General features: G+C 36.9%; 5 protein-coding genes and 1 pseudogene across 6 annotated transcripts; 4 read left to right on the plus strand and 2 right to left on the minus strand.

Annotated features, from left to right (window-relative positions):
- The first annotated feature begins 1,831 nt into the window (after positions 1–1,831).
- On the plus strand, positions 1,832–4,987 carry LOC18588735 (binding protein). The gene is made up of 8 exons (XM_007013345.3): positions 1,832–2,083; positions 2,192–2,320; positions 2,406–2,521; positions 2,776–2,857; positions 3,064–3,123; positions 3,203–3,310; positions 4,012–4,057; positions 4,369–4,987. The coding sequence occupies exons 1-8, from the start codon at positions 1,919–1,921 to the stop codon at positions 4,620–4,622; spliced, it is 960 nt and encodes a 319-aa protein (XP_007013407.3). The 5' UTR covers positions 1,832–1,918; the 3' UTR covers positions 4,623–4,987.
- Positions 4,988–7,149: 2,162 nt separating this feature from the next.
- Positions 7,150–10,870, plus strand: LOC18588737 (DEAD-box ATP-dependent RNA helicase 52-like). The gene is made up of 6 exons (XM_007013348.3): positions 7,150–8,153; positions 8,244–8,327; positions 8,697–8,939; positions 9,153–9,320; positions 9,463–9,576; positions 9,901–10,870. Exons 1-6 carry the CDS (start codon positions 7,503–7,505, stop codon positions 10,525–10,527), a joined length of 1,887 nt encoding a protein of 628 aa, XP_007013410.3. The 5' UTR covers positions 7,150–7,502; the 3' UTR covers positions 10,528–10,870.
- Positions 10,871–11,656: 786 nt separating this feature from the next.
- Positions 11,657–13,636, plus strand: LOC18588738 (uncharacterized protein At2g34160-like). The gene is made up of 5 exons (XM_007013349.3): positions 11,657–12,042; positions 12,322–12,370; positions 12,861–12,923; positions 13,023–13,087; positions 13,356–13,636. Exons 1-5 carry the CDS (start codon positions 11,923–11,925, stop codon positions 13,449–13,451), a joined length of 393 nt encoding a protein of 130 aa, XP_007013411.1. The 5' UTR covers positions 11,657–11,922; the 3' UTR covers positions 13,452–13,636.
- Positions 13,637–14,402: 766 nt separating this feature from the next.
- LOC18588739 (adenine nucleotide transporter BT1, chloroplastic/mitochondrial-like) lies at positions 14,403–17,278 on the minus strand. The gene is made up of 3 exons (XM_007013350.3): positions 16,281–17,278; positions 15,185–15,346; positions 14,403–15,087 (listed from the first exon to the last, which is right to left on the minus strand). Exons 1-3 carry the CDS (start codon positions 16,872–16,874, stop codon positions 14,623–14,625), a joined length of 1,221 nt encoding a protein of 406 aa, XP_007013412.3. The 5' UTR covers positions 16,875–17,278; the 3' UTR covers positions 14,403–14,622.
- A 1,008-nt stretch (positions 17,279–18,286) lies between these two features.
- LOC18588740 (ribosome biogenesis regulatory protein (RRS1) family protein) lies at positions 18,287–21,154 on the minus strand. Its single transcript, XM_007013351.3, has 8 exons — positions 20,964–21,154; positions 20,457–20,607; positions 20,237–20,288; positions 19,987–20,115; positions 19,652–19,769; positions 18,908–19,091; positions 18,706–18,819; positions 18,287–18,607 (listed from the first exon to the last, which is right to left on the minus strand). The coding sequence occupies exons 1-8, from the start codon at positions 21,053–21,055 to the stop codon at positions 18,443–18,445; spliced, it is 1,005 nt and encodes a 334-aa protein (XP_007013413.3). The 5' UTR covers positions 21,056–21,154; the 3' UTR covers positions 18,287–18,442.
- Positions 21,155–22,156: 1,002 nt separating this feature from the next.
- On the plus strand, positions 22,157–25,600 carry LOC18588741 (chaperone protein dnaJ 49 pseudogene; annotated as a pseudogene). Its single transcript, XR_016028446.1, has 2 exons — positions 22,157–23,412; positions 25,238–25,600. The product of XR_016028446.1 is annotated as a chaperone protein dnaJ 49 pseudogene (transcript).
- The last annotated feature ends 23 nt before the right edge of the window (positions 25,601–25,623 follow it).

Genomic DNA, 25,623 nt, shown 5'->3' on the forward strand with positions numbered 1-25,623 from the left:
TTTGGATTTATCTCGACACTTCGATGAAAATCCGTCTCGAACTCCGCATCTAAGAAATTCACCCGAAAGAAGTAACTCTTTGCCTCTTTTTAGGTAAAGTCCTATTATCGGATTACTTAAAATAGCCATCTTATTTTTTTTATAATTTTATATTTTTATCATGTATTATTTTTATTATATATTATATTTATAAGTATTTGAATATATTTATAATATAAATATTTTTTTCTTTCCTCTTTTTTTTATCTTATTCTTCTCATTCACTTATTATTATTATGATTTTTCTTAACTAAGCTAAATCTATCATTGGTTTTCTTACTATTTATTTACTTATTTTACATATATATACGTTCTTCTAAATCTTAATTTTTTTATGACTAACAAACTATTTAGAACATTTTATACTATTTTCACTATCAACATTCACCTTTATATTTATTGTTTATACTAACTTCCATATTTTAAAAAAAATTATTTAAAAATTTTAAGACACTATATTAAGTAATTTAATTTAATTTTATATCATCTAATTCCGTATTCAACCCAATGAATTGGACTAAATCCAAATAACATAATTCATAATGAGTCTATAAAGAAAAGGATTGGATTTTTACCTGACTTGGGTTCTAATAATGACCCAAATAATCTGTGCATAGCCCACCAAGCTTGCTCTACCGGTTGCACCGTGGGAGGGCCAAAAGGAAAAATTTTCTTCCTTTGAAACGGCACCGTTTAGGTGCTCTCCCAAGCTGACTTTTTGTTTTTTTTTGTTTTTACTTTTTCTTCCTCTCTTTCTCTTTCTTTTTCCTCTTCTTTCTCCCTAACGCCGATCTCTTCTCTCCTTTTTTCTTTCCTTTTTCTTTCTTCCTTCTCTCTCTTTCTTTCTTTATCTCCTTTCTTCTATCCTTTTTCTTTCTTCTCTCTTTTTTCTTTTCAGTGGCCGGCATCTTCTTTTCTCTTTCTTTCTCTTCCCGCCGATAGCTTCCCCACCGACCTTCACTCCAATCTTCCTTCTCTCTCCCCCCGTCGTAGATCGGCAGATCTAGCCCCTAAAATCTCCCTTTCTCTACCTAGATCGGACCTCCCATTCTCCTTTTTGTATATTTTTTGTATGTATTTTTTATTGTTGTTGATTGTGGTTTTTTGATTGACTTTCGTTTTTGATTGTGGCTAGGGTGGTTGGCTGCTAAGAACTTAGGATTTTTTTTTTTTTTTTGATTGCTGCTGTAGTTGGAGGAAAAATGGGATTTTTTTTGTTAGATTTGGTTTTTTTAAACGTTTTCTCGTTTTTTTCCAAAAATTCTCCCTAGTTTTCAATCCAGCTTTCCTTTTATGCCTCAATTTCAAAATGTTTCAGAGTTTGATTGTCCAAAATTTTGGATAAGACTACAGTTAAGCCAAGCTGACTTGTCTGCACAAGGCACATGTCCTTTTTCCTTCTCCACTTAAGCATTAATACTTAACCTAATTTTACTAATAAAGTATTAATTTTTCCCCAATCGAACTCCTTGTCTACAGTCCCCAAGCAGAGTCCTAATAGTGACGACTGGCTGACCAATGCCAAATGGCATGTAATGATTCGACTTTAATAAATGGTTGACAAAGATTTATTTTTAAATAAAGTGTTAGATTATGATACTATTAATTATAAGAGTTTATTTAATTTAAAATAAAAATATAAAAATTTATTTAATTTAAAATAAAAATATAAAATTTTAATCAAATATTAAAATTTTAAAATTTTTTTTGAATAATTTATGAAATTTTTAAATATTGTCTTTTAATTAAATTAGAAGCCTAGAGTAAGTCGTTTAACATCAAACTGATAGGTTTCAACTAAAGATGGATCATCCGGTCCAATGTCGTTGGGCTAAGGTTAGGCCATTGGGACCACTCAAAGTAAGAGCCTAAGAGGCAAATGCATCAGGGCTTCAGTAAAATTACTGACCCTGCAACTCGCCAAGAGCTACCATATCCGCTCAGTTCCCCAACTCAGTCACCCGAAGTGAAGATGCTGAGACCGCTCTTCGCAAAATCAACAGTGAAACATGCCATTCTCAGCTTCGTTCAGTTCAACCCACACGTGGGTCATCTGTCTTTTTCTCTCTTTTTTCCCTTAATTTTCTCACTTTTCCAATCCATTTTTCATTTGAATGGTTAATTTCCAATTGTGGGTTTCTTGTTGTTACAGAGAGAGATGCATAGCAGGAACAAGAAAGCGATGGAGTTGATAGCAAAAGGGTGGAGTGCTTTGAAAGAAGTTGACAGAGTCATTGATTACTGCGAGCGCAATGATAAACGCCTCATTCCTCTCCTTAGGGTACTAAATGGGAATTGGAAACTTTTTTTTTTGTTCATTGCAAAAATTTTTCTGTTTCGTTATGTTTCTAATTTTAATGCTTTAGGCAGCAAAGGAGAATTTTGAGTTGGCATTGGAGGCTGACAATTCCAATACACATGCTAGGTATTGGTTATCCAAATTGCATTTGAAGTACCATGTTCCTGGAGCATGTAAAGCCATGTAAGTAAGGTTGTTTACTTATTGTATTGAAATCATTTTTGCTCACACATTGATTGAAATTTTGATGGTTTAGTGTGCTGATACATTTCAAACTTTGAATGTTTGTCTGTGATTCTTGCTTTTATGCATATGATATATTATGTTTGATTTTCATATTGGATGCTTTATGCTGATTTCATCTTGTTAATATTACAAGTTAGGTTAGACTATGTTTATGCATATGACTGTTAAAACTAACTGCCTTATTATGATAGAGGAGCTGCTTTGTTAGTCGAAGCTGCGGATATGGGTGATCCTGATGCACAATATGAATTGGGTTGTCGTCTAAGAATTGAGGTTAGGCTCCTTTTTTCCTAAAATATCACTACTATAGTAGTTTAAGCAGTTTGTATGAACTGCGAATATTGATTTAACAAATTTTGTTAAGCAATTACTCTTTTAAGGAGATCTTACTTCCTAATTGTGTCTTTGTAATTTGTAAGTTTGTCTGCACTGCACATGATATCTTTTGACTTAATATTCTGGGTTGTTTTCTTGGACAGAATGACTATGTCCAATCAGATCAACAAGCTTTCTATTATTTGGAAAAAGCTGTTGACCAGGTACATTTCTTTAATAGTCACTTCTATATGTGCCTTTATGATATCTCTCAAAGCCTTACTAAAACTCCTTATGTCATAGTTGCATCCAGGTGCTCTTTACCTTCTAGGTTCTGTATACTTGACAGGGGACTGTGTGAAGAAAGACATTGCTTCGGCATTATGGTGTTTCCACAGGGCATCAGAGAAAGTAAGGCTTCTCTTTATTCTTATAACTTGTGGTTTTGTTTAACGCACATGGATCCTTTATGCTTGGGAATTCTTCCATGATCGTCAAAATTGGTTTTGGGTCTGTTGAGTAAGGAATTGGTCCAACAGAGGTATCCAGATTAACAGTCTACTTTATTGGAAGTTAGTTGAACTTTTGGAAGGACTTCTTCAGGTTGAATGCCATAGCTAAGTGTTCATGGAGTGCGAATTGGGAATTGTGAACTTTGTTAATTGAACCTCTTGAGCTACCAAATAAAGCATTTCTTAATACTTTATTCCAAATTCAACTCAACAAAATCAAATAGTTATACTTGAAAATGAAAGATCTAAATCATGAACATGTCTGTAATGAAAGGATATGGGATTCCTTTTCTATATGAGCAATTCGTGCCAGAATTTCCCGCCAACTTCTGGTGGTAGTTGTAGGTGATAGTCCATGGTGCCTGATTAAATTTCCTTCCTATAAACAGTGGCAAAAGTAGATTTATTTTTATTTTAACTAACTGTGGTGCTATAAAATGATAAGGTATATCATTTGTATTTTATTTGCCCAATATTTTTATCGGCAAAAAGCAAGAAAGTTACAAGTTCTAATTCATACGTGGAATCTTATTATTATTTTTTCAACTGGTGTGTACTATAATGAACAGATCTTACCTTCTATCCTTTAAATATATGCAGGGACATGCTGGAGCAGCCATAGCATATGGAACTCTGCTACTTAGAGGTTAAATGCGCACACCTCTCATAATTTTCCTTTGACACCATATTAGTTTTCAGAAGGTTATCATATTATCTTGTAATTCATATTAGAGTCAAATTGAAGATAAAAGAGAAACATATTACAAAATGGCGGCTGATTTTTTAATAGTTAATGATAGATATGAATTTAACTGGTAGTTATCTGTATCTGGAGATCATTTATTATCATAATAACAGGGCCCATCTAGAAGTGGAAACTTTATTTACATCTTAGTTTTGGTTGACATATGCTGAATTGAATTCTAAAATGGTTCTATTCTCCCTGCCACTTCTCAGGTGTTCAAGTCCCAGAATGCCTAACAAAACTGAGTTCAAAGAGGGGTTCTGCTGCCAAAAGAGCAAGGAAGAATGTAGAAAGCCTTTCATCAGACCCAGCTGAAATGGCAAAAGAGCAGTTTCAAGTAGCAGCACAAGCTGGATGTGACCTTGGACTAAAATGGTTGCAAAGACTTGAGGAGGAAGAGAAGCGTCTATTGAGAGAAAGTAGCTCCACAGACAATGTTTCGCAAGCTAAACCGGCATTTTTATAACATGATCAGATGATCTTGACCAAATAACAGAGAGATGAGTTGTTTCCATCGAAGTCTACATGCATATTTAAGAGGAAGCAATACATATGGTGTAATTTTCATGTATACACGATTGTTCAATTATATATGTTTTATGTTTGGCTTGTCGCAATTGATGCAATTGTGGAAGACCTTGGTTGCCAGCAACGGTTGTTGAGAACTTCCTATGAAAGGTTTGATGATGTTATAATCTTTACTTCAAATGCTCAGAAATGGGTACATGAGCATGTGTTTTATGCGTGCTTGTTTGTTCCCTTGGGCCGTTATGATTCCTAATCTTGACGGCGAAGTATTTATGAATAATATTCCCTCATGCCTTTTCTTAATGTTGAAACAAAATTATATATGTGAGACAATATGGTTGGTTGACTAAAGTCACGTATGGGGTATCATTTAGCTTTTTGTAGTAGTTTTCACTTTTCACCTCTAAAATCCCATTTTTACTCGAATTCGTGAAAATTCAATTTGTTGTGTAGCGGAGCTTTCTTCTGAAGATACTAGAGGCAGGTAGCCATTGCATGTACGTCAAGGTTCAGCTTTTTATCTTTACTGGCTGAGCCGCACAGGCATCTGGTACACTGAGTCCCCCCAGAACCAGATTGGCATTAAAGCAACCCAAAACGATGTGATCCCCTGCACGGTCCCCTTCCGCTGTTTTTTGAAAGCGAAGTCAGGAAACATGGAAAATAAACCCAACAGAATTGCAGAGTAATCAGCACTGTGGTTGTTGGCCATGTCCTGGTTCTCAATTCAAAAATTGAAAATCACTACTAGCCTACTAGCGGGTAACTGGTAGGCCGCCATTGTGCCATGGCTGGGATATCCATGTCCATGGGATAGTGCTGCTACCATTTCTAGCCTTTTTAGATTCTTCAGATAATTTCCTAAATGTTTTTAAGCACCCTTTTTTTTTTATTACAGACTTTTACAACTAATGCTTGAGGGCGTTGGATTGAATTAATGTATCATTTTTCCTAGTGCTTCAAACTTTCAACAATGCTCAATGCAAGACCATTTTCCACCACGGCGTTCAAGGAAAGGGGGCCTTGGTGTCTCTTTCTAATTTAGTATTTGTTCCTTGTGGTTATATGTGGATAAATCCGTCTTTTTGTTACACTCTCAAGTCTCTGCATTATATACAGAGTAGACACTGCAACAAGCCTATGACCCTCAAAGGCAAGTTTGCCATTAAAGCAACACATGTGAATATATGATGTAAAACCCTCTCTTTTGTCTTCTTCCTACAATGCTTAATTTCCTCATTAGTCATTTCAAGCGTTCCTGCTGAGGTTTGTGAGGGTTTAGAGGACAACTTTACCATTGATGATTTTTTAGCATTACAGTGTGCTTTTTCTTCAAAACAGGATGAACAATGTAAGACTAAGTCCCGAGCAAAAGAAATCCTGGAGGGTGCCCCATAATTTGAACTCCCGATGAAAATTATTGATGAATTTTCTTTTTATGAGAGCAATATGGATGTTCGTATAACTTAACCATTGCACTCTACTAGTATTTCATGGTGTGCAGAAAAGCATCCTGCTCGGGTTACTGCAGCATCTGACTCCTTTCTTCAGTGCCTCACAGCTAAGGCTGTTCACTCCCTACCTATAGAAGACAACTTCTGATCCCTGCTCCAAGTCGTATTTCTCATCAATGTTTCAGCTTTTTTGTTCTTTCCTGATTTTGGAAGAGTTTTTTCCTGTGAATTTGACAAGCTAAAAAAAAGTGACACTGAATTGACAATGCCATACAAACAACATGACATTTAACAAAGACAATGCAGTTTCCCCAACAGGTTCTGGTCATTTTTTCAGTGCCATGAACAACTAAAGAGCCAATGCCCTGCAACATGTGGGCATACCAAAAGGTAGACTACTCCATCAGGGCTTAAGTGAGGCCACTGTTGAGGGTTGAAACTTGAAAATAATTTTTGAAACAAAGGAAATATTTACTTCTTTGGCAACAAGCCATAACCCATTATTGTTTCAGTTTGTGACCTTCATGTGAGAAGAAATTTGTAGTCTTGCTCCTCTGAAAGTTTAGAAAGGTACCTTTGGTTCTGCTCAAGAATGGCTTTATTGCTGAAGTTTTTCAAAAGGGAAAATAGGTCCCATCATTTACAGTAACATCACCCTTCATAGTTTCATTCAATGTGACATAATAATTGGAATTATCTTTTGTAATATTAATTGCTTGTGTAATTGTGCAACAGAAATGAAGTAATCAACCTAGTTTATGTCAAGAAAAGAAGAGAACTAAGACGACGAAAATGCAATGAAGATCGAAAACCATGATCAGCCTTCTTCATCCATTCGCCGCATGAAAGGGCAGAAGAACAAATTGGCCCATATTCCAAGCCCAATAGCTGGCTATAATAGCAACCAATACCATCTCGACACGTGACCACCTCCAAAGATATTTCCTTTCCCACACACGTAGCAAGCCATTTAGCATTCCACCTTTTCTGTCCTCCTCCCACGTTACCCCTTCCCATGAAACGTTAATAACCATCGTACAAATCCTTTCACGCACCTTTTCTCCTATCTCCGAGATTCGCCATTTTGCTTTCTCCCTTTGACAATCGTGTCCCCTCTCTTGGAGAGTGGAGGCAGACTTCCATTTTTTTTTCTGGGGAAGGAAACAAATAGGGAAACAGAAACAGCTCGTTTTTCTACGCCTTTTTTACTACACCTATATATACTCTACAGACCCTTCATTTTTTTCTCAAAACCCACAAAACCAGAAATCCCTTTCCGGTTCATAACATTTCTTAGCTTTTTAGTCTTTGCTCGGTTTTGTTTCCTAAAGCTTTAACTGAAAGGGAAAGAAAACACCAGAAAAATGACTCGGAATGATATGTTTACAGAGTCAACCAGGAAACAAACTCGCCCAAGCAGGCCTCGCTACCTCCCTCCTCACTTGAGACACCAAAACGCGAATGCTGTCTTTACTGATGCTGACACCCCTGAGTTAACTCGCCCACGTTACAACCGTTTCAGCTTGCCTCAAACCGCTCGGAACTCTGGAGGTCGAGGCCGCGGCCGTGGACCCTCGTTCACCAACCGCCAAAAACCAAACTTGGACGATGAAAAGTTCGATGAACTAGAGGTCATTGATGACACCGCAGAAGGAACAAACGAAACCAACTTCGGCGCCTACGAGGACATTCCTGTACAAGCAAGCGGCGAGAACATACCGCCGCCGGTGCAGACCTTTGCCGAGATCGATTTGGGGCATGTTTTGAAGCAAAACATAAAGAGGTGCAAGTTCCTGAAGCCAACTCCAATCCAACGGCATGCTATTCCTATAGTGATTGCGGGTCGGGATTTGATGGCTTGTGCACAAACTGGGTCAGGGAAAACGGCTGCGTTTTGTTTTCCTATAATTTGTGGGGTTTTGAAGGATCGGTTGTTGCTGAGTATTCCTGGTGGAAGCCAGGTGGCGTGTCCTCTTGCTCTTATTTTGGCTCCTACCAGAGAGTTGTCTTGTCAGGTGGTCTTTGATTTTTCTTTTTCTGTTTAATTGCTGGAGTTGTTGGAATTTTAGTATTATTGTTTGGTTTGGTTTGTTAATTGTGATTAGATCCATGAGGAGGCAAAGAAGTTTGCTTATAGGACTGGGGTTAAAATCGTTGTTGCATATGGAGGGACGCCTATTTCTCAGCAGGTATCCTTTGCCTTAGCTTCACCATGATCCATTTTGGTATTAATGATGCTGATTTTTGAGTGATCTTAAATTCGTTATGACCTGCAACTATTTGCGTTGTTTTTGTTCTTCTCTTTTCAATGAAAAGGTTTGGGTGCTTCTCTCGAGTCTATATACTTTTTCTTTCAATCAATTAAAATATTGTTTATGGCTCTGTATGCTATTGCATTTTGGCACTCTTTGATGCAGTGCTCAGTGGGGTTTTTTCTTTACGAGTTTGTGAGACTAATTATTCTATCTTTTCTGCGGATTTGTTGTCTCCACAGATTGTGCGGTTCAATCATTATGTATGATCTAATGTGTATTGGATGCAATGTTGTGTTTTTTCAGTTTCGTAACATAGAAAAAGGTGTTGACATCTTAGTAGCAACTCCTGGGCGGTTGGTGGATATGATTGAGAGAGCCAGAGTTTCTCTTAGGATGATAAAATATCTAGCCTTAGATGAGGCAGACCGAATGTTGGATATGGGCTTTGAGCCTCAGATTCGAAAGATTGTTGAGAAAATGGACATGCCTCCTCCTGGGACGAGGCAGACAATGCTTTTCAGTGCTACATTTCCTGATGAAATACAGGTTTCCACTCTATCCTGATGTGCATTATATTTTGTTAGCTAAGTTCTCAAAATTATTTTGTTTCATGATATCAGAATATGAGCAATAATGAGGTGGGTTATTCTTGTATTTGTGGTCTGCTTTAGCCTAACTCGTATTTTTGTGCACATCATGTAACCTGCATTTTAATGTGCTCGTCTTCTTCCCTGTAAACTCCTTATCTTTGTTTTGTAGAAACTTGCTTCTGATTTCCTCTCAGACTATGTATTTCTGGCTGTTGGAAGGGTTGGTTCAAGCACAGATTTGATTGTACAGAGAGTTGAAATAGTTCAGGATATGGACAAAAGAAACCACCTTTTGAATCTTCTTCATGCTCAAAAGTCCAATGGAAGCCGTAGTAAGGTGCAATTAGTGTCTGCCTTTATTTGCAATGTAATAGTTTTGGCTTTCAAAGAAATTGGCGGGAAACTTCAAACATGTTGGATTATATGACACCTCTGTCTTTAAACTTGCTGATAAACGGATCCTACTTAATATTTTGCAGCATCCTTTAACTCTTGTTTTTGTGGAGACAAAGAGAGGCGCAGATGAGTTGGAACACTGGTTGTCAAGGAATGGTTTTCCAGCAATTGCAATACATGGTGGCAAAGTGCAGATGGTTAGCTTGCTATCATAGTTTATCCCTTGCTTTATTGTAATATTGCCACCTTAATATGCCTAGATTAATATAATATGTTACTGCTGTCTTCTTCATGGAGTTAACAATCATCTTAATTGGAAAAAGTAATGCTTTCTATGTTAATAGTTTGTATTTAGAAGCATTAAAATCAATTCATGGGAGAAGCAATTTTGATCATCATATGATTGGTTTCCTCAAGGTGGAAGAACAAAATGAAGTAATTGTAAATTTAATCTACTCAATTTGATCTATTTCTTTACAAGTGCCTCTATAAAATTTTGTTTATTTATCAAATTTTTGTAGGAAAGAGAGCTAGCTCTGAGATCCTTTAAAAGTGGTGCCACTCCAATTTTAGTTGCTACGGATGTCGCTTCACGAGGACTTGATATCCCTCATGTTGCACATGTCATTAACTTTGACTTGCCAAAAAACATAGATGACTATGTGCACAGGATAGGGCGAACAGGCCGTGCTGGGAATTGTGGCCTGGCTACAGCATTCTTCAGTGACAAGAACCTGCCTCTTGCAAAGTCACTGGCTGAATTAATGAGGGAATCAAACCAGGAAGTGCCATCTTGGCTAAAACAATATGCAGAGAATTCCTCCTTTAGCGGTGGAGGTTGGGCTAAACGTGTTGGAGGCAAGTTTGGTGGTTATGACTTCCGAAAGGGCTTTCCATCTGGGAATGAGAACAATTACCACTCGAGCACTTACAATGATACTCACCCTGTTTCTGCCACTGGTGATTATTATGCTGCTGCTAGTGCTAACGCCCAAACTTTTCTTGGCAGTGCTGGCATCTATGCTGATCCTTGTACCACATCTGCTAATGCCGATTATTTGGTTGGAAGGAATGAAAATCTTGATGGTGCTGGGCCACATGAATATGCATATAGTCATGGGCAGGTTGTTGCCAGTGGATGGGAATAGACTTGCATCCTCCTTGTTTGTAGCTTCGTTTGATAGACATGGTATATGAATAGCTTAGAATACAATAGCTTTTGAAGACCTAAGTATAGGTTGGACATAGGCTTCAGAAACACAGTTCTCATAGTTAAAATATCTACCTGGTTCCAGAGATATACTAAAATCTTTACCAATTTTTTTTTTTTTGGTTTTGGGGATGTTACTACTTATATTTCAACATCCCTCTTTTTGATCTGATGAACTCCTATTCAGACTCTTATGGGGTTAGCATATGGAGAAGCTGACTTTAATGGCTGCCATGTTTGTTGGTCATGTCTTTTGTTCTGAAGGAACTATTTCTGGGAAAGCTGTGAAGCTCCATCTACATCTATATTTTCATATTACTACTTATCATATTGGATGCGAAGCAGTATGTTATCTTGGAATTGTGTTTACTGTATAATCAAGTTATAAGCCAACGATTGTGAAATGTGGTACCAATGCCAGACTCGTCCACTCTCAGTCCTGCCAAGAACTTAAATATTTCTATACTTTCGTGTCGTTTTTAAAAGGTTCAGACGTCAGATTGTAACTATGGTTTGAGTCGGTCTCAACCGGAGCCGTCATCTGGTCAAATCCCAAATCAAATCAACTTTACTGGGCTTGTGAACGAGTCTCCTTTCCTTGATTGGGCTTTGAGGTTTTATGCTTTTTGGGAATATCAAAGAGAGATTAATCACCACAAAAAATCCAAATCCAAAACCAAAACCAAATCCAAATCCAAATCCCCTTTTTATGGATGGGAATTGATGCGCTAGAAAAAATAAGGGGGCACAATTTTTTAAATGAAGAAATTAGACAAAACGTATCTAAAAGAGCAGAGAAGATTGGATGCCAAAAAAGAAAAAGTAGTAACGTTTTTTTAAGTAAAATGGAAAGTAATTCTAAATGAGAAAATAAGAAAAAATGTACTTAGTTATTAAAGTAATAATTTAATTTTTATTCTTGAAGAAAATAATGTACTTTCCACAGAAAAAAGAAACCATTTTTTATTTCTTTTAATTATTATTTAAAGAATATTATTGGACCTTCAAAGTTCAAAGAAATTATGTAGTAATAATAAAATAAAAATTATTACTACGATTAAGGTGTTTTCTTTTTTTTTGTTATCGTAAAGGCCAGTTCCCAAGAAACCCTAGCCAGTCAGTAGCCACCACAAGAGGATTCATCAATTTAAAACAGCGCTCAAAAAATAAAGCGCAAAGCTTTCAATTAGATTGTTGGGGCCTCCATTTTCACTCTCTGCTCTGCTGTCCCCGGTGTTTCACTTGTTCCTCCGCACATTTATCATCCTGCAATACGCAGAGACTGAGACAGAGGTTTTTGGGGTGTTAGGGTTTGAGTAGCAAAGGTCTCAAAATGGAAGAAATCACCCAAGGAGTCAACAACATGAACTTGGGCGCCGATTCCCACAAGAAGAACCGGATTCAAGTCTCCAATACCAAAAAGCCCTTGTTTTTCTACGTTAATCTCGCCAAGGTTTCTCCTGTTTCTTCTTCCTTTTTACTTCTCCTAGACTCTCTGCCCAGCTCTGCTTACTCTCCTTTTTAATTTTGCATCCTATTCTGTGAAAATAATCTGCTGAATTTGAATAACACCGGAGAAATTTCGGTGGATTTTAGGTTTTTCCTTATCTGGAAATTTTTTTTAACTATTAGGGATCTAGGTTTAAGGTGTTAGCTACAACTGAGCGGATTAAATTCTTTATTAATGCATTACAATCATCTTAGGATAACCTTTTTATCTTTTTGGTTGCAGAGGTATATGCAACAGCACAATGAGGTGGAGCTGTCCGCACTTGGCATGGGTATTAATCACTTCTTCTGTTCTCTAATTTATACTTTAATTTCATTTTACCTTTTTCTCAGATCTGAATATGAGTGGATTATTCTCAGATATGGGTTTTGCTTTTTGTTTAATTTGTCTTATCGTCACTACTTATTGGAGCTGTATGGCTCAGTACATACTTGTAAATTATAATTTCCATGAAGGCTATGGCACCAGATTTTTTTAAATAATCTGGTCACTCTTCCTCTTGCTTTAACTCAGGAGCTATTGATAAGTTGTTTGTTTTACACCTGCTCATATGAGGATATTGTGCACTGAAGATGCTCTGAAGCATTCCTCAACTTTTTTTTCTCTACTGCAAAGTGTTTGTGACGTAATATTTATGTTGCTGGTGCTTCTAGTATATTTTTTGGATCTAATTTTTCATCGATGAACTTAAATTTATTGTGTGTGCTACATTCTGAGAATTGTACTAAATCATTTGTTTATTGGTTGTATCATATATGCAGCAATTGCGACGGTTGTCACGATTGCAGAAATTCTGAAAAACAATGGTTTGGCTGTTGAGAAGAGTAAGATGACTTCCACTTTTTTTTTTTTTTCAAGAAAAGCATGCATTAATATAACTATTGAGTCCTTATAATCATGGGAATCAACCTGCACCTGTGCAGAGATCATGACCTCAACAGTTGATATGAAGGAGGACTCTAGAGGGCGGCCTGTCCAAAAAGCAAAGGTAAGTTCATGCATTAGCTTTTCATGCTTCCTTTTGGATATGCCATGGTTTATGCAAAAACATATTTGCAAGCTGAGATACATTTTCTCTCTCCTAATAAAGTGAAATTTTATGATTGATATAGGGAAATTCAATCAAATTTTGTATTATTGACATTTCCTTTTATTGGTGCTTATTTAATCATAGTGTGTTAATCATTGTAATGCTGAGTTTTGTTCTTCCTCCTAGCTCGAGTATTGATAGATATGTTTTTGATGTTCTTTCTCAGATTGAGATATTGCTGGGAAAGACAGAAAACTTTGATGAATTAATGGCAGCTTCTGCTGAAGAAAGAGATGCTGTGGATGGAGAGGAGCAGAGTTGAAACTTGGAAGAAGTTTGTTGTTAGTTTCTGTGGTCAGTTTTTAATGCCCTAGTATTGGTTCAGACACTTAGGTTTTTTACACATTGTAGGTGTTTGAGTTATCTTGGTCTTGCTAGGATGGTAAATTAAAAAAAAAAATCTTCTTTCTTTTCAATATTCAATTTTGTTAACTGATTTATTTGGCTTCTGTTTTCTCAATATGTTTATGCAATCTTGGTATCATCCTGAACTATTGCCTTTGTAGATGAAAGACAATTGTGATTTAACCTTCTTCACATATTGGTAGTTAATGACTTAATGTTGTTGCAATTAAGATCTGGCTTGCACAATGTTTCCAACCGTTAAGGGGATGTAAGAATACTAAAGCTGCAATTTGAAGTGGTCCTTTCCTCACATAACACTGCACCTTTGGCAGTTATGTTTTCATGTAATCCCCTTGTGCCCTTTCCCTTCCGAGATCAGTGGTTGAATTCACCCCATCCTATGCGTTTTGGAGCTTAAGAAAAATATGCAGGGACAAAATTGCGTTATTTCACTTATCACATCAAATCATCATTCTCCTTGCAAAGAGGTAAACATGGTTTTGGATATCTTCATCTGTGCAGTTGGGCTCTTTAAACATCTGTATTAATATTTAATACACGAAAGTCAATTGTTAAGTTTGATGCTATCAATAAAGTGACATTAATTTAATTGGTAAAATAACATATAAAAATAAAGTTATTAGTCACTTTGACCATTTGAATGTGTTTTTTTTTTATTTATTTCACATCAACATATTTTTATTAACAAAAATTGTGTTTCCACTCTAAGATGGAAGTGCACAAAAATTCTAATGTATATGATACAGCCAAAAATTGTTTTTCATTGAATTCCAGCTCCTCTGCAGTGAAGAGCATGCAATGGTACAAACACTGGAAGACGTTCCAATCACCATGGCGCCCCAACAAGTTCAGAAGAAATGGAAGTAGAATTTTTTATTTCCCAAATTACGAAGAAATTATCCTGGAAAACCAATTAAAGAAGCATCTTACATAGAGATAATTCTCTCCAAAGAATTATCAAAATCTAAAACACAAAAAACATTGCAGACTGCTTCTCCATTACCATGCTTCTACTTCCTCTCCGTAATCCCATGTAGCAAAACTATAAGCACTACTTTCAAGGGATATCATAGAGATTCTTTCTCCATTAGTATCCTCTTGCACGCCTCATAACACATGAATGAAATCCCAGCTGCAGGGACCAATTTCATGCAGCTTGGGCCCAAGCCTCTATAAAGGCCTGGGATTCCTTCTTTCTCAACTATGCTTGTCAAAGCATAAAGCATGTTCTGGTACTGTCTTCCATTAATAGCCCCAGCCTGCATTTGCTTCCGAGCTACCTCAAGTGGGAAAGTTGCACTACTTGAGACTGCACCAGCTACTGATCCAATTAAAAGAGTCATGATATTTCCAATTTCCTCTTTCTTAAAAGCCTTTTTATAAGCTTTTCTTAATGTATCATACGCAAAATAATTAGTGGCAGCATAAGGAACCACTCCTATCAAACTAGGAGTAAGGCCTTTGCAGAGTCCTGCTGGCCCTTCTGCCTGCACAATTTTTACGATGGCATCCAAAAGATTCTTGTAGTCTTCCTGCAATCAGAACAAAACGGTACGCAGTAAAGATACTTTACATAAAGAATTAGCAATGTTCATTAGTTTACCAGTCCTTCCCAAAGTATATGCTCACCTTGACAGTTAAACGAGTTTTGAGTAACTCCAGAGGGTATGTGCACAAGGTAGAGCTAACTCCAGCAACAGCACCTGCAATAAATGAGGCTGGAAGAGGGAGTTTGGGCTGTTCCCCATGTTCAGGTGTCAACTGTTTCTTAACAGTCTCATATGCAAATAACTGCACACAGGTTCCACCAACAAGATAAGCGTTTACTGTTCATAAAAGACAAATTATAGCATGGTTTTAGGATAAAGACTAAATCAGTTGAATGCAAGATAGTTTTTGTAAAACACCTAGAGAATTAGACCAGAATTAGATATGTACAGACATGGGCAACGACATAAAGGAACCAACAACACAAATGGAAGAAGGCTGCTACAATTTGTCTGGACACGTCTTCTGCTCATCAGATGATTTGCCAAAGAGGAAATACAAGCAGATGAAAGGAAGGGAGAGAAGAAAACCAGAAATTAATCTTGACCATATAAGCCTATTAAGGGGAGCCTTATTGTATCAGATACGGCAACCAATAAAGAGAGAAACAAGAAGGGGAGAAGAAAATGATTCGATAGATCTTGATCCTTCTCAGATTGTATTTTCTTGTTTGATTTTAGGGTCTTTTCTTCATCCCTTTGTTTGTTACTCTTGTATGTTACCCACGTAAAATAGCAGGCAATCCCACCATCAAGTATCAAAACAACCTTGATTTTACATGGCAATTTCATTACGACCCCAACAGAAAACAGTAAGAGACGCATGGTAGGTAACTCCTCTTTGGCAACCAAAGAGACAGCCCTATCAATTCTATCCAGTAGATGTCTAGCTAATAATCTTGAGATTTATGGACCTACAAACCAAGCCTCGAGACACAAAAACAAAATAAAGAAAATCAAACCAAAGATCCTAGGATGAAAATTAGACCTTCAAACGTCAAAATACACACACACAAAAAGGAAAATACATACCAGATCAGTAAATAAAGGAAGCATATGAGGACGAGAACCACACAATGGTGTGCAAACAATTTACCAAGCAAGTGATTACTAAAGTCCAAAACATGATGAACAATAAAAAAATCTAACCGTAAGAAATGAAGTCCTTAACTACACACCTCAATAGCCTTACTTGGCGCAACCCGAATAACATTCACCAAATTGCCCCTAAACAGGCCTTTCCATCCCTCACTCCTCATGATGTTATCAAACACTTCAGCCATAGAATTCCCACAACTCCCCACCATCAAATGCGTTTTAATGGTCTCCAATGGAGCTACAGCAGTCCTAGATATAGCACCTGCAACTGCCCCACTCATCAACCTCCTCAATGATTCATTTCTAATCTTAATTCTCAACTTCAAGCCACCCTTCTTCTCCTTCTTCTTCTTCACCACCCTCTCAGCAATCTCAAGTTCATCATCCAACAGCAGTTGTGGAACCTTCTCAAGCTGAAATCCAGGTTCAGGGACTGAAACAAATTGTGTATGTAGGCTAGCATAGGGGAACTTTGCAGTATTCTCCAGCGAAGTCGGAGAGTTTGGTGAGATAGCAAATCCCATCCCAGCTTGATTAACACTTGCGAAAAAGCCATGAGCTTTCAAACTAACCCTCTTATGAGAAAAAGAGCATTCAATCTTAATACCAGAACTACTAAAAACCACGTCTTTGTTGCCATGTTGAACAACTTGTAAACTCTGTTCAGCAGCCATTAGTCTATAGCTTAAAAGAAATTAACCGCCTTTCTCGTCCTAAAGTACACGGATGAACTTGTGTTTTGTAAAGAAATGGTTTTTTGCAAATGGGTATTCTCAAAAAAGTTTACCCAATAAATTTTAGCAGATGGGTATTGAATAAATTGGCTAAGAAAACAGAAAAAGGAATTTCTAGAGGAATACAAGAAGAAACAGCTGCAAGAATAAAGAATTTAGAATAAAGGGTATTTGAAATATTCGAGGTTTACTGGGATTACCAGATGGGTTTGATGAAGTGGAGAGGAAAGGAGGTTCTCTCTTCCCCTCTCCCTCCAAAGCCAAAAGTTAAGACTTTAGAGAGGAGACGGAAGAGAATTAAGAGAATATGGTTCAGCTGATGAATAGTGTAGTCTAGAGTGTCGGCTTAAGCTCTTTTTTAAAAGGTGTTCCTTCGCTGGAAAGAACGGTCACAAATTTTCAAGGGGCGTGGAAGGTCAATTCAATAAAAACGCTTTCTATGTATTATTACCAAAACCAGGATCACATACATGGAATGAAACAACATACTTGAGAAATAAATGAATTCAATTCTCCTCTTTTGTAAAACATTGGAACGATTCTGATTGACTTTTAAGATTATATGACTAAACAATTGCAGCAATTTTTATATTACTATAAAAGAAAATCGTTTGCTTCCCTCCTACCCGCTCCCTCCTCTTCTGGAAAAGGGTAGGTTCTCCAAATTTGATGTTGTTAAACTTTGCTTATAGCGTGAGTTGTTAATTGAATACTTGTGTTTCAATTTTACGTTTGGTAAACTAAGCCTTGGACAATGGCTCAGAACATTGAATAGAACTAGGAAACGTCTTTTTGGTAGATATATTTTTCAACGTTATTCCAATTGTTCACCTTTTTGGTGTATTCCGGTGAAGCTTACTATTGCTAAAAGTACCTTGCTTTTTCCTAGTATTTTATTACAGGACAACAACTATAGTAACCTCGACAGCGACAATCACCTTGTCTCACGGATTGTTACTGCTCTACATTTACTCGTTTTAAAGGAGGACAAGGAAATAGTAACTCAAAATTTTGCAGTTCTTTGTCTGTATTTTTCATTGAATCTCAGAACGAGATACTGCATTTCTTGCTACAAGATTCAGATAAAATTTATACTTTTGAGCCAGGGGAACCTTCAAGCACTGATAAGCAGATCTCAAAAATCTTTTGAGCCACACGGAGACTGCCGATAAAATTCTGGTTTAAGAATCCTGATTAGCTCGCGGTTAAAAGCAATTCCAGTATCACCATCGTTGCCTTGTCCAGCTAACCCGAATTTTAAAGTGGGGGTTGCAGATTTTTCTTAGCCTTGAGATTTGTAGTAGTCGTTGCCATGAAGCAAAGAAGAGAAAAGAAAGGGAGGACTCAAGAGGAGCCAGCAGAATCAATTCTATGAAAATTTTAACCTGTCTTAAAACATTGTCAGAACATTTGGTACATATAACTCTCTTGTTCCCAGTAAAGAAAATTGTGATTGTATCTTACCCGAATCTCTACAAGCTTACCAAAATGATTACCAACTAATAATTTCATTTTGCCTTCCCTTTCTTGGATGATCCTGATCCTTTCTTTGCAGTCTTCTTATGAAGTTGCTTTTTCGGTTTCAACTTGTTTGAACCTGATGAGGACTTCCCTTCTTGGTTCTTTCTATTCCTTGCTTTCTTCTCTTTCTTCACATTGTACATGGTAACAGCCTGATTTCAAAACAACACAGGCTCAGATGATCAGCAAATTTCCATATGGAAGGTCAAATTTACCACCAGATGAACCCAACTACATGGCTCACACTTACCTTGTCAACATTAAGTATCTCATGGGAATGCTTAGAGATTAGCTTGTTCAGAACATTCTCAGTTTGCTCCTTCTCTCGTGAGCCTATCCCTGATCCCTCAACGACTGGTAAGAACTGAAGAAAATAGAAGACAAATTATTGAAGCATGCCATTATTATTTTTGAGAAATAATTACATTGAAGCAAAGGCCAGGAGTGCAAACCTTGCGGTGCTTTCCCTGCTTTTTAGCAGGTTTTTCTCCTGGAAACTTCCTATCGAATTTCCCACCACTGGCTGTAGAAGTAGCAGCCATCCCAGCTACATTCCCCAATTCATCTTTAGTAACTTTCTTAGGTGGAACTTGGGTTCCTGTTATGGGCAAAGCTGTAGCAGCAAGCTGAACATGGCTGCAGTAAACCATTTCAAAATCAAAAACAACTCGACAAAAACATAACTAACAGTCAAACTCTAAAACCAGAAATTAGAAAGAAAAGAAATGGGTTATGGCAGCAATCAGAAGTGTATCCTCTTGGAAGTTGCAAGAACTGGACCAGGAGCAATGAACACAACAAAAAATCTAGTTTACACAAGCTAAAATAACCAGTCAGATATTCTCATCAATAACTAGAGCAATATAGACAGAGAAATGCTGCCTATAGAAAAGAACGCAACCCATGACGTCTATAAGAACTTCCTATAGGCATGGTCTGGAAACACAGGCTAAACCTTGAACCAGTAAAATGAAATAGATGTTAAGGTATAAGGGAAATCAATCAAAGAACAGGAGTTACAGGTTAGAGCAGAATTAACGATGTTAAATGTAGAATAAACCTAATGAGAGACTTATTTATACCCATAAGGTGAAATATGATTAGGATAATGAAAAGGAAAAATCTATACTGCCTTGAAAATAACAATGGCAATTTCTACATATATATAAAACTAGTAAACAATGGATGGGCAAAACCTTGGCAAAGCACCAACTTTTGCAGCTTGTTTCAAGTTCTGCAGGCGATTCTTCTCTTGCTTCTCAACTCGATTCTTCTTATCATCTTGTCTTTTTGCAAAAGGATCCACTCCTGGCTCTGCAAAAAGCAACAATCATGATCAACAAAATCAAATTGGTCCATTATGTCCAATACTTGTAAACTTATAAGGCCTATCACTTCAATATGTAGTACATTTATTACCTAAAAGGGCATTTACAATTGTTTATTCCCAAGGAATAATATAACAATTAAAAAGTCAAATATAGATATTATTGGTTGATCTCCTATAAGGCAGCAATTCATTCATACTCACCATCAGTCATCTTGGCATCAATGATGGGTATGTCTTTATCATCATTAACACGATCATAACCGTAGCGACGTTTCCATGTACCAGTTTGTTCATCCCATACAACTTTGTCCTTTTTATGTTTCTTTATACCTACAAGATATCTCAAAAGGGGACAAGCAAACAGAATGATCTTCAGAAAAGGGGAAATGAGGATAAACTCAAAATTCTAAAATAGCCATATAGACTTCAGATGATTGGTGAAATGGATTACCTTTCTTTTTAGCAAACTCCTCCCATTTTGTAGGCGGCTTAGGCTTTGGAAGCTGAAAACACAACCACACAAAGCATTTCAGGCTTCAGGCCACCTTAAAAAATAGATTTTATAATGCAAATGAATAAGTAAATAGATAAAATTCAGATTCATTGGCTAGGAGATACTTATTCTTTAATTACAGTAGTACAAAAGAGAATAAGTAAATGGCTAGGCTTACATGCTTCTCCCTTGGAAGTCTTGTTGTTGGGGAAGGCAGCTTAACAAGCGGCCCATCTACATCTTCAGTCGAAGGTAAGTTAAAAAGACTATCTGCAACTGCTTGAACTAATTTGGTACCCTCCTCTAGACATGCCTTAACTAGCTCATCCCTAAGCATATTGGGCAGCAGACAGAAGATCAAGAAAGTAACACGTAAGGATCAACTTCTTTACAAACCAAAGAATCAAATATACAAAGGGCAGTCTATGCTTTGAAAAAGGACTAAACAAACTTTGGGGGAAAAAATGGTATCCAAAGTATGTCCATTATAATTGATATCATAGCTCCGAATCTCCTTTGCACCAGAAATTTATCATTTTGTTAATGAAAAATACCCTCAAAGAGAAAAGGAACAAATACCCATATAACAGAAAACCCCAAAAACAAAAGAGGAAGATATAAAAAAGAAAGAAAGAACAAATTACTACTAAAACTACAATTACAAAGCACAAAAAAGAGAGTAAACCTGGAAGTGGGGACGGAAGGGAAGCTGTGAAAAGGGTTAAAAGCCAAGAGATTTCCCAGGTCCACTTGAAAAGGCTTCTTGCTCTCCTCCATCTTGTTCTTCTGCTGTGCTGCAAACCGCTTGCTAAGCTTTGCGTCGTCGTTGGTTAAGCTTTCCAAAACCTAGGCAAAAACTCCCTGCTCTCTGTATCGTTTCAATATTGTCGTAGTACTAGACAAAATCTGTTGGTGTGGCCCAAAGAAAGTAGAATCCATGTCTTTTGGGTCTAGGCTCCGATTGGGAAGCACTCAATTTGTTAGCCCAAATAAAGCCCAACTCTTTTTTTTTCTTTATAAAAAAAACTACAGTATCTAGAGAATAAATCTTAAGATTTTTTGGAATGGTAGTCCCCTGAATTTTAACTTTGTATAAATATATATAATAGCTGGCTTATCCAATATAAATACTAGTACTAGTTTCTTTGGCCTGAATCAAAAAAAGAAAAATTAGTTTAGTTGTATTAAAGTTGAAAAAGATGTCAAAGAAATATATACATCCATTAACAAGGTCTTTACTTATTAAATTTTAAATTTAAATAAAAGTAAAACATCTTGTGTTTTTATAACTACTTTTACTAAGATTTTCGATAAATTTAAATATCATTGGAATAAAAATAAAATTATGAACGTTTTTCGTTTGCAAAAAAAATAATAATAAATGATCAAACATTACCTTAATTTGGGTAAATCATTTTAGGAACGTTAACCTCACGGAAATCACACTAATGTAGTCATAAATCATGAGCAAAATGATAAACTGAATGGTAATATGTTTCTTTCACAACATTATTTACACAAATAGAAATTTAATTGAGCTTATAAAAAAATTTTAAATTGAATTTTTTATTAAGTATTATTAAATTAACATTATCTACAGTAATAGTAAATTAAAATAAAAGCAAGATCAGATTCTCATTGGACTACCATCCCATCAAAATGGTACAACATATATTTCCACATTTACCCCTACCATATTCCCCAAATACCAACCACAACCCTGTGTCACCCAATTTGTTTCACATACAAACGCAACCGACGACAATTCACAGAAACTCTCTCTTTCCCCCTTCTTCCCCGGTTCCCACCCTCCCCAAATCATGAAACCCTAATTTCCTACTAGTCAACCCAAATCAGCGCCTCTATTTCACTATCACTACATATGAACCCTAATTAGCTAATACCCTTTTCCCCTTTTCACCCCCTAGTTCTTCTAGGGTAAGATTTTTCCTTCAATTTTTTCACCTTCGATTCGATCTTTGCCTCTTTTCTTTTTTTTTTTTTTTCTCAAATTCAAACATGGATGGCAACAAAGATGACGCCTTGAAATGCTTGAAAATCGGGAAAGAAGCGTTGGACGCTGGAGATCGTGCGCGTGCACTCAAATTCCTCAACAAAGCGCGTCGCCTGGACCCAACACTTCCTATCGACAATCTCTTATCAGCAGCAGCCGAAAAAGATTCCGACGACCGACCCGCCCCGGAATCTCCGGGGTCCACCAAAGATCCGTCCGGGGCTTCTCATTCTAAGCCGTCCGATCAACCGTCAATTCGCCAAAGGAATCCATCAACTGGGTCAGCTGCCTCCTCTTCTTCGTCGGCTTCTTACACCGAAGAGCAAATCACAATCGTGAAGCAAATCAAGAAAAAGAAGGATTATTATGATATTTTGGGGTTAGAGAAAACGTGTTCCGTTGAAGATGTTCGTAAAGCTTATCGGAAACTATCCTTAAAAGTTCATCCTGATAAGAACAAAGCTCCCGGGGCTGAGGAAGCGTTTAAGTTGGTTTCAAAAGCGTTTCAGTGCCTAAGCAATGAAGAAAGTAGGAAAAAATATGATCTTGTCGGATCGGATGAACCTGTTTATGAAAGGAGAGCTTCAGCATATCGTGGCGGAGGAGGCAACGGGTTTAATGGTTTTTATGATACTGATTTTGACGCTGATGAGATATTTAGGAACTTTTTCTTCGGTGGAATGCCTCCTGCAACCACGCAATTTCGAAGTTTCAATTTTGGGCCTGGGATGGGAGCTAGAATGGGGGATCATGGATCTACCGGATTCAATATTCGGATGCTGATTCAGTTGTTACCGGTTCTGGTAATTCTTTTGTTGAACTTTTTACCGTCCTCTGAGCCTGTTTATTCACTGTCCAGGTCGTATCCTTATGAGTACAAGTTCACAACACAGAAGGGTGTGAATTATTATGTGAGGTCAACGAAATTTGAGCAAGATTATCCACTTAATAGTCCTGAGCGTATAAAGATCGAGGAGCGTGTTGAGAGAGATTATTATTCAGTTTTGGCCCAGAATTGTAGGTTTGAGCTGCAGCGGCAGCAGTGGGGGTTTATTCGTGAGACGCCACATTGTGATTTGTTGCAGAAGTTTCAGTCGGCAGCTTAATGGCTTCCATTAAGGTCTTTTCCGTGTTCCTGTATTTTTTTTCCTTTTAGGCTAGTAGTATTCTTTTAGTTTTAAGGGTTTAAAGGATGTGTGGTTGTTTGCTTGTTTGGATATTAGTTTAAGTGCAACAATTGTGCCCTTAGGCATGCATCGTCCATGGATATTGATTTAACTAAAGAATAATAAAGTGATTCTGATAGTGTCTATTTGCTATAAAAATGTAGATATTGAAGCATCTGGGTTTATATAGTTTGATACTTTGGTACTTAGTCATGCATATTGATATTGGTCTTCTAAAGTAACCTTATTGATAACAAGAGTATATGTTGTTAACTTTCATGATGGTAAAAATGTAAATGTGGTTCAGTTAGAGTTGAAGCAATTTCTGTTCTGTTTCTAAAATCTGCACAAGTTCTTTCAAACTTCCTTCTGCTGCACAGTGAAAATAGGGCATTCTTCTTTCTTAAGGCAGTTTTTTACAGCACTACATGCTACGTATGCTTTAGAATCATGTTTGTTGGTACTGGGGGTGAGTATTAGGACTTTTCCAACCATTGGAAATAATGCCTCATCTTTTCATTTTGTTGCAAAGCTAGCCTTCTGTTTACCCTAGTTAAGAAAAGGGAAAAGAAGAAGAAAAAGGTAGAGAAAACTAATACATATAAAATAAACTACTTACCCCAAGAACTTGAGTCAAGCTGACTGATTCGATCTCGGAACAAAAACAGCCTAAGACATACATTAAGCAGTAGCAAACATATTCACAGCTAATACCGACCTATCAATGAAACTCCTTATCTTTTGTGTCCCTAATCAAGCCTGCACCCTGCTTTATTTTTCCTTAAAAGAACTCTTGATTGATGCTGCTCCATTCCGACCAAACTGCAATGAACAGATGATATATGAACCCAAGACTTATTACCTTGCTCTGATTTTTGACAAATTAAGGAAAGCTATGACTCTTTGTAATATCAGTACCTGGCATTCTTATAATCATTGGCACTAAGAGAGCTTCTCCTATGGATGTCAAACGAGCAGAAACTTTTATGTTAGCAATACTTACATATAAGCCTATGAATTTTTTTTTTTTTTGAAGGGCCATATAAATTATGATTTAATGTACCACAGACAAATCAATTCTTATTTAACTGCATGGTTATCTATAGGACTCAAACTATGTTACTCAAACATGACAACAAGTTGGCCTTTTTCAAACTTTCAAATTTGAAATATCAACAAGTGCATTTTTTTATTTGAAACGCATGGATTGTTACACTATCTACAAAGATGGAACTTAGCTGTTGTGGCTGCATGATCCTATGGTATGCTCCTGGAGCAATTTGTGTATGGACCTCCTCTGCTTTTGGCATATCTAATCTCTTGATTAGTTTTGTTTGACTTTAGAACTAGGCTGTTGTTTCATCATGCAACACCAATATGGCATTATTTGTCCATTGGTTGCATACTGATTTTTTTATTTCATTTGGTCCCATTAAATAAGAATCTTTACTGTCTTAGCCACAATGTTGAGCATCATTGCTTCTCAAAAGAAAAAAAATTTTGAGTGTCATTAGTTACCTAGTTGATACCCATTCAGTGTCAATTTCTGGAGTAGGTGAGGTAGAATTATTCTTTTTGGGTTAGCCTAATGAAGGATGCGGATATCATCCGCAAGAGGGCAGATATATGTATAACATATTTATCAATCATCTGGAGATGAGATCAATACCTGTTGTCAATGCATGCACTGGTGTGCATGTTTGATGCTAATGAAAGTGGTGACAGGGATAACTTTTCCTTCATCTTAATATTAGCTAACAATGTACATTTGCGATGCAGGTGGGACACTAAACTAAAAGGACCACACTTTTCACCTTTCACTCTCTGCTTGTTGTGCTACTCAAAGACCGGCAACTGCACTGTGTATTGGATAATACTCATGGCAAAATATTTTTCAATTTCATAGTTAAGGTTCATTGATCCTGTATCTAGAGTTCTCAGGCTTGCTAGTACAGCATTAAGACCACATACTAAATTTTTCGGGGTATTGTTTAACGTGAGATGCTATATACCGAGAGTGATGTATGTCCAGAGTATTGTCTGGACTGTTATAGGATACGCACCAAGCATTTTGATGTTAATGAAGTTATTTCCCCTATCCAAAAAATTAAAGAAAGGTAAATGCAGTCTTTGTTTTAAAAAGTTAGCATATCTTAAGGTCATCT

Source organism: Theobroma cacao, chromosome 9, assembly GCF_053813885.1.
Source record: "Theobroma cacao isolate CCN51 chromosome 9, ASM5381388v1, whole genome shotgun sequence".
In the NCBI taxonomy this organism is placed as follows: Eukaryota; Viridiplantae; Streptophyta; class Magnoliopsida; order Malvales; family Malvaceae; genus Theobroma; species Theobroma cacao.

Bases quoted from the DNA above. Each gene is read 5' to 3' on its own strand.
- LOC18588735 (XM_007013345.3), top strand. From the start codon at position 1,919: ATGCATCAGGGCTTCAGTAAAATTACTGACCCTGCAACTCGCCAAGAG. The intron at 2,084-2,191 runs GTGGGTCATCTG...TTGTTGTTACAG, and splicing joins TCGTTCAGTTCAACCCACAC to AGAGAGATGCATAGCAGGAA. The intron at 2,858-3,063 runs GTTAGGCTCCTT...TTTCTTGGACAG, and splicing joins GTTGTCGTCTAAGAATTGAG to AATGACTATGTCCAATCAGA.
- LOC18588737 (XM_007013348.3), top strand. From the start codon at position 7,503: ATGACTCGGAATGATATGTTTACAGAGTCAACCAGGAAACAAACTCGC. The intron at 8,154-8,243 runs GTGGTCTTTGAT...AATTGTGATTAG, and splicing joins CCAGAGAGTTGTCTTGTCAG to ATCCATGAGGAGGCAAAGAA. The intron at 9,321-9,462 runs GTGCAATTAGTG...AATATTTTGCAG, and splicing joins CCAATGGAAGCCGTAGTAAG to CATCCTTTAACTCTTGTTTT.
- LOC18588738 (XM_007013349.3), top strand. From the start codon at position 11,923: ATGGAAGAAATCACCCAAGGAGTCAACAACATGAACTTGGGCGCCGAT. The intron at 12,043-12,321 runs GTTTCTCCTGTT...TTTTGGTTGCAG, and splicing joins TCTACGTTAATCTCGCCAAG to AGGTATATGCAACAGCACAA. The intron at 12,371-12,860 runs GTATTAATCACT...TCATATATGCAG, and splicing joins GCTGTCCGCACTTGGCATGG to CAATTGCGACGGTTGTCACG.
- LOC18588739 (XM_007013350.3), bottom strand. From the start codon at position 16,874: ATGGCTGCTGAACAGAGTTTACAAGTTGTTCAACATGGCAACAAAGAC. The intron at 15,347-16,280 runs GTGTGTAGTTAA...ACCTGTGTGCAG, and splicing joins CGCCAAGTAAGGCTATTGAG to TTATTTGCATATGAGACTGT. The intron at 15,088-15,184 runs GTGAGCATATAC...TTCTGATTGCAG, and splicing joins AAACTCGTTTAACTGTCAAG to GAAGACTACAAGAATCTTTT.
- LOC18588740 (XM_007013351.3), bottom strand. From the start codon at position 21,055: ATGGAGGAGAGCAAGAAGCCTTTTCAAGTGGACCTGGGAAATCTCTTG. The intron at 20,608-20,963 runs GTTTACTCTCTT...CAATATGCTTAG, and splicing joins CCTTCCGTCCCCACTTCCAG to GGATGAGCTAGTTAAGGCAT. The intron at 18,608-18,705 runs GTAAGTGTGAGC...TTTTGAAATCAG, and splicing joins AGATACTTAATGTTGACAAG to GCTGTTACCATGTACAATGT.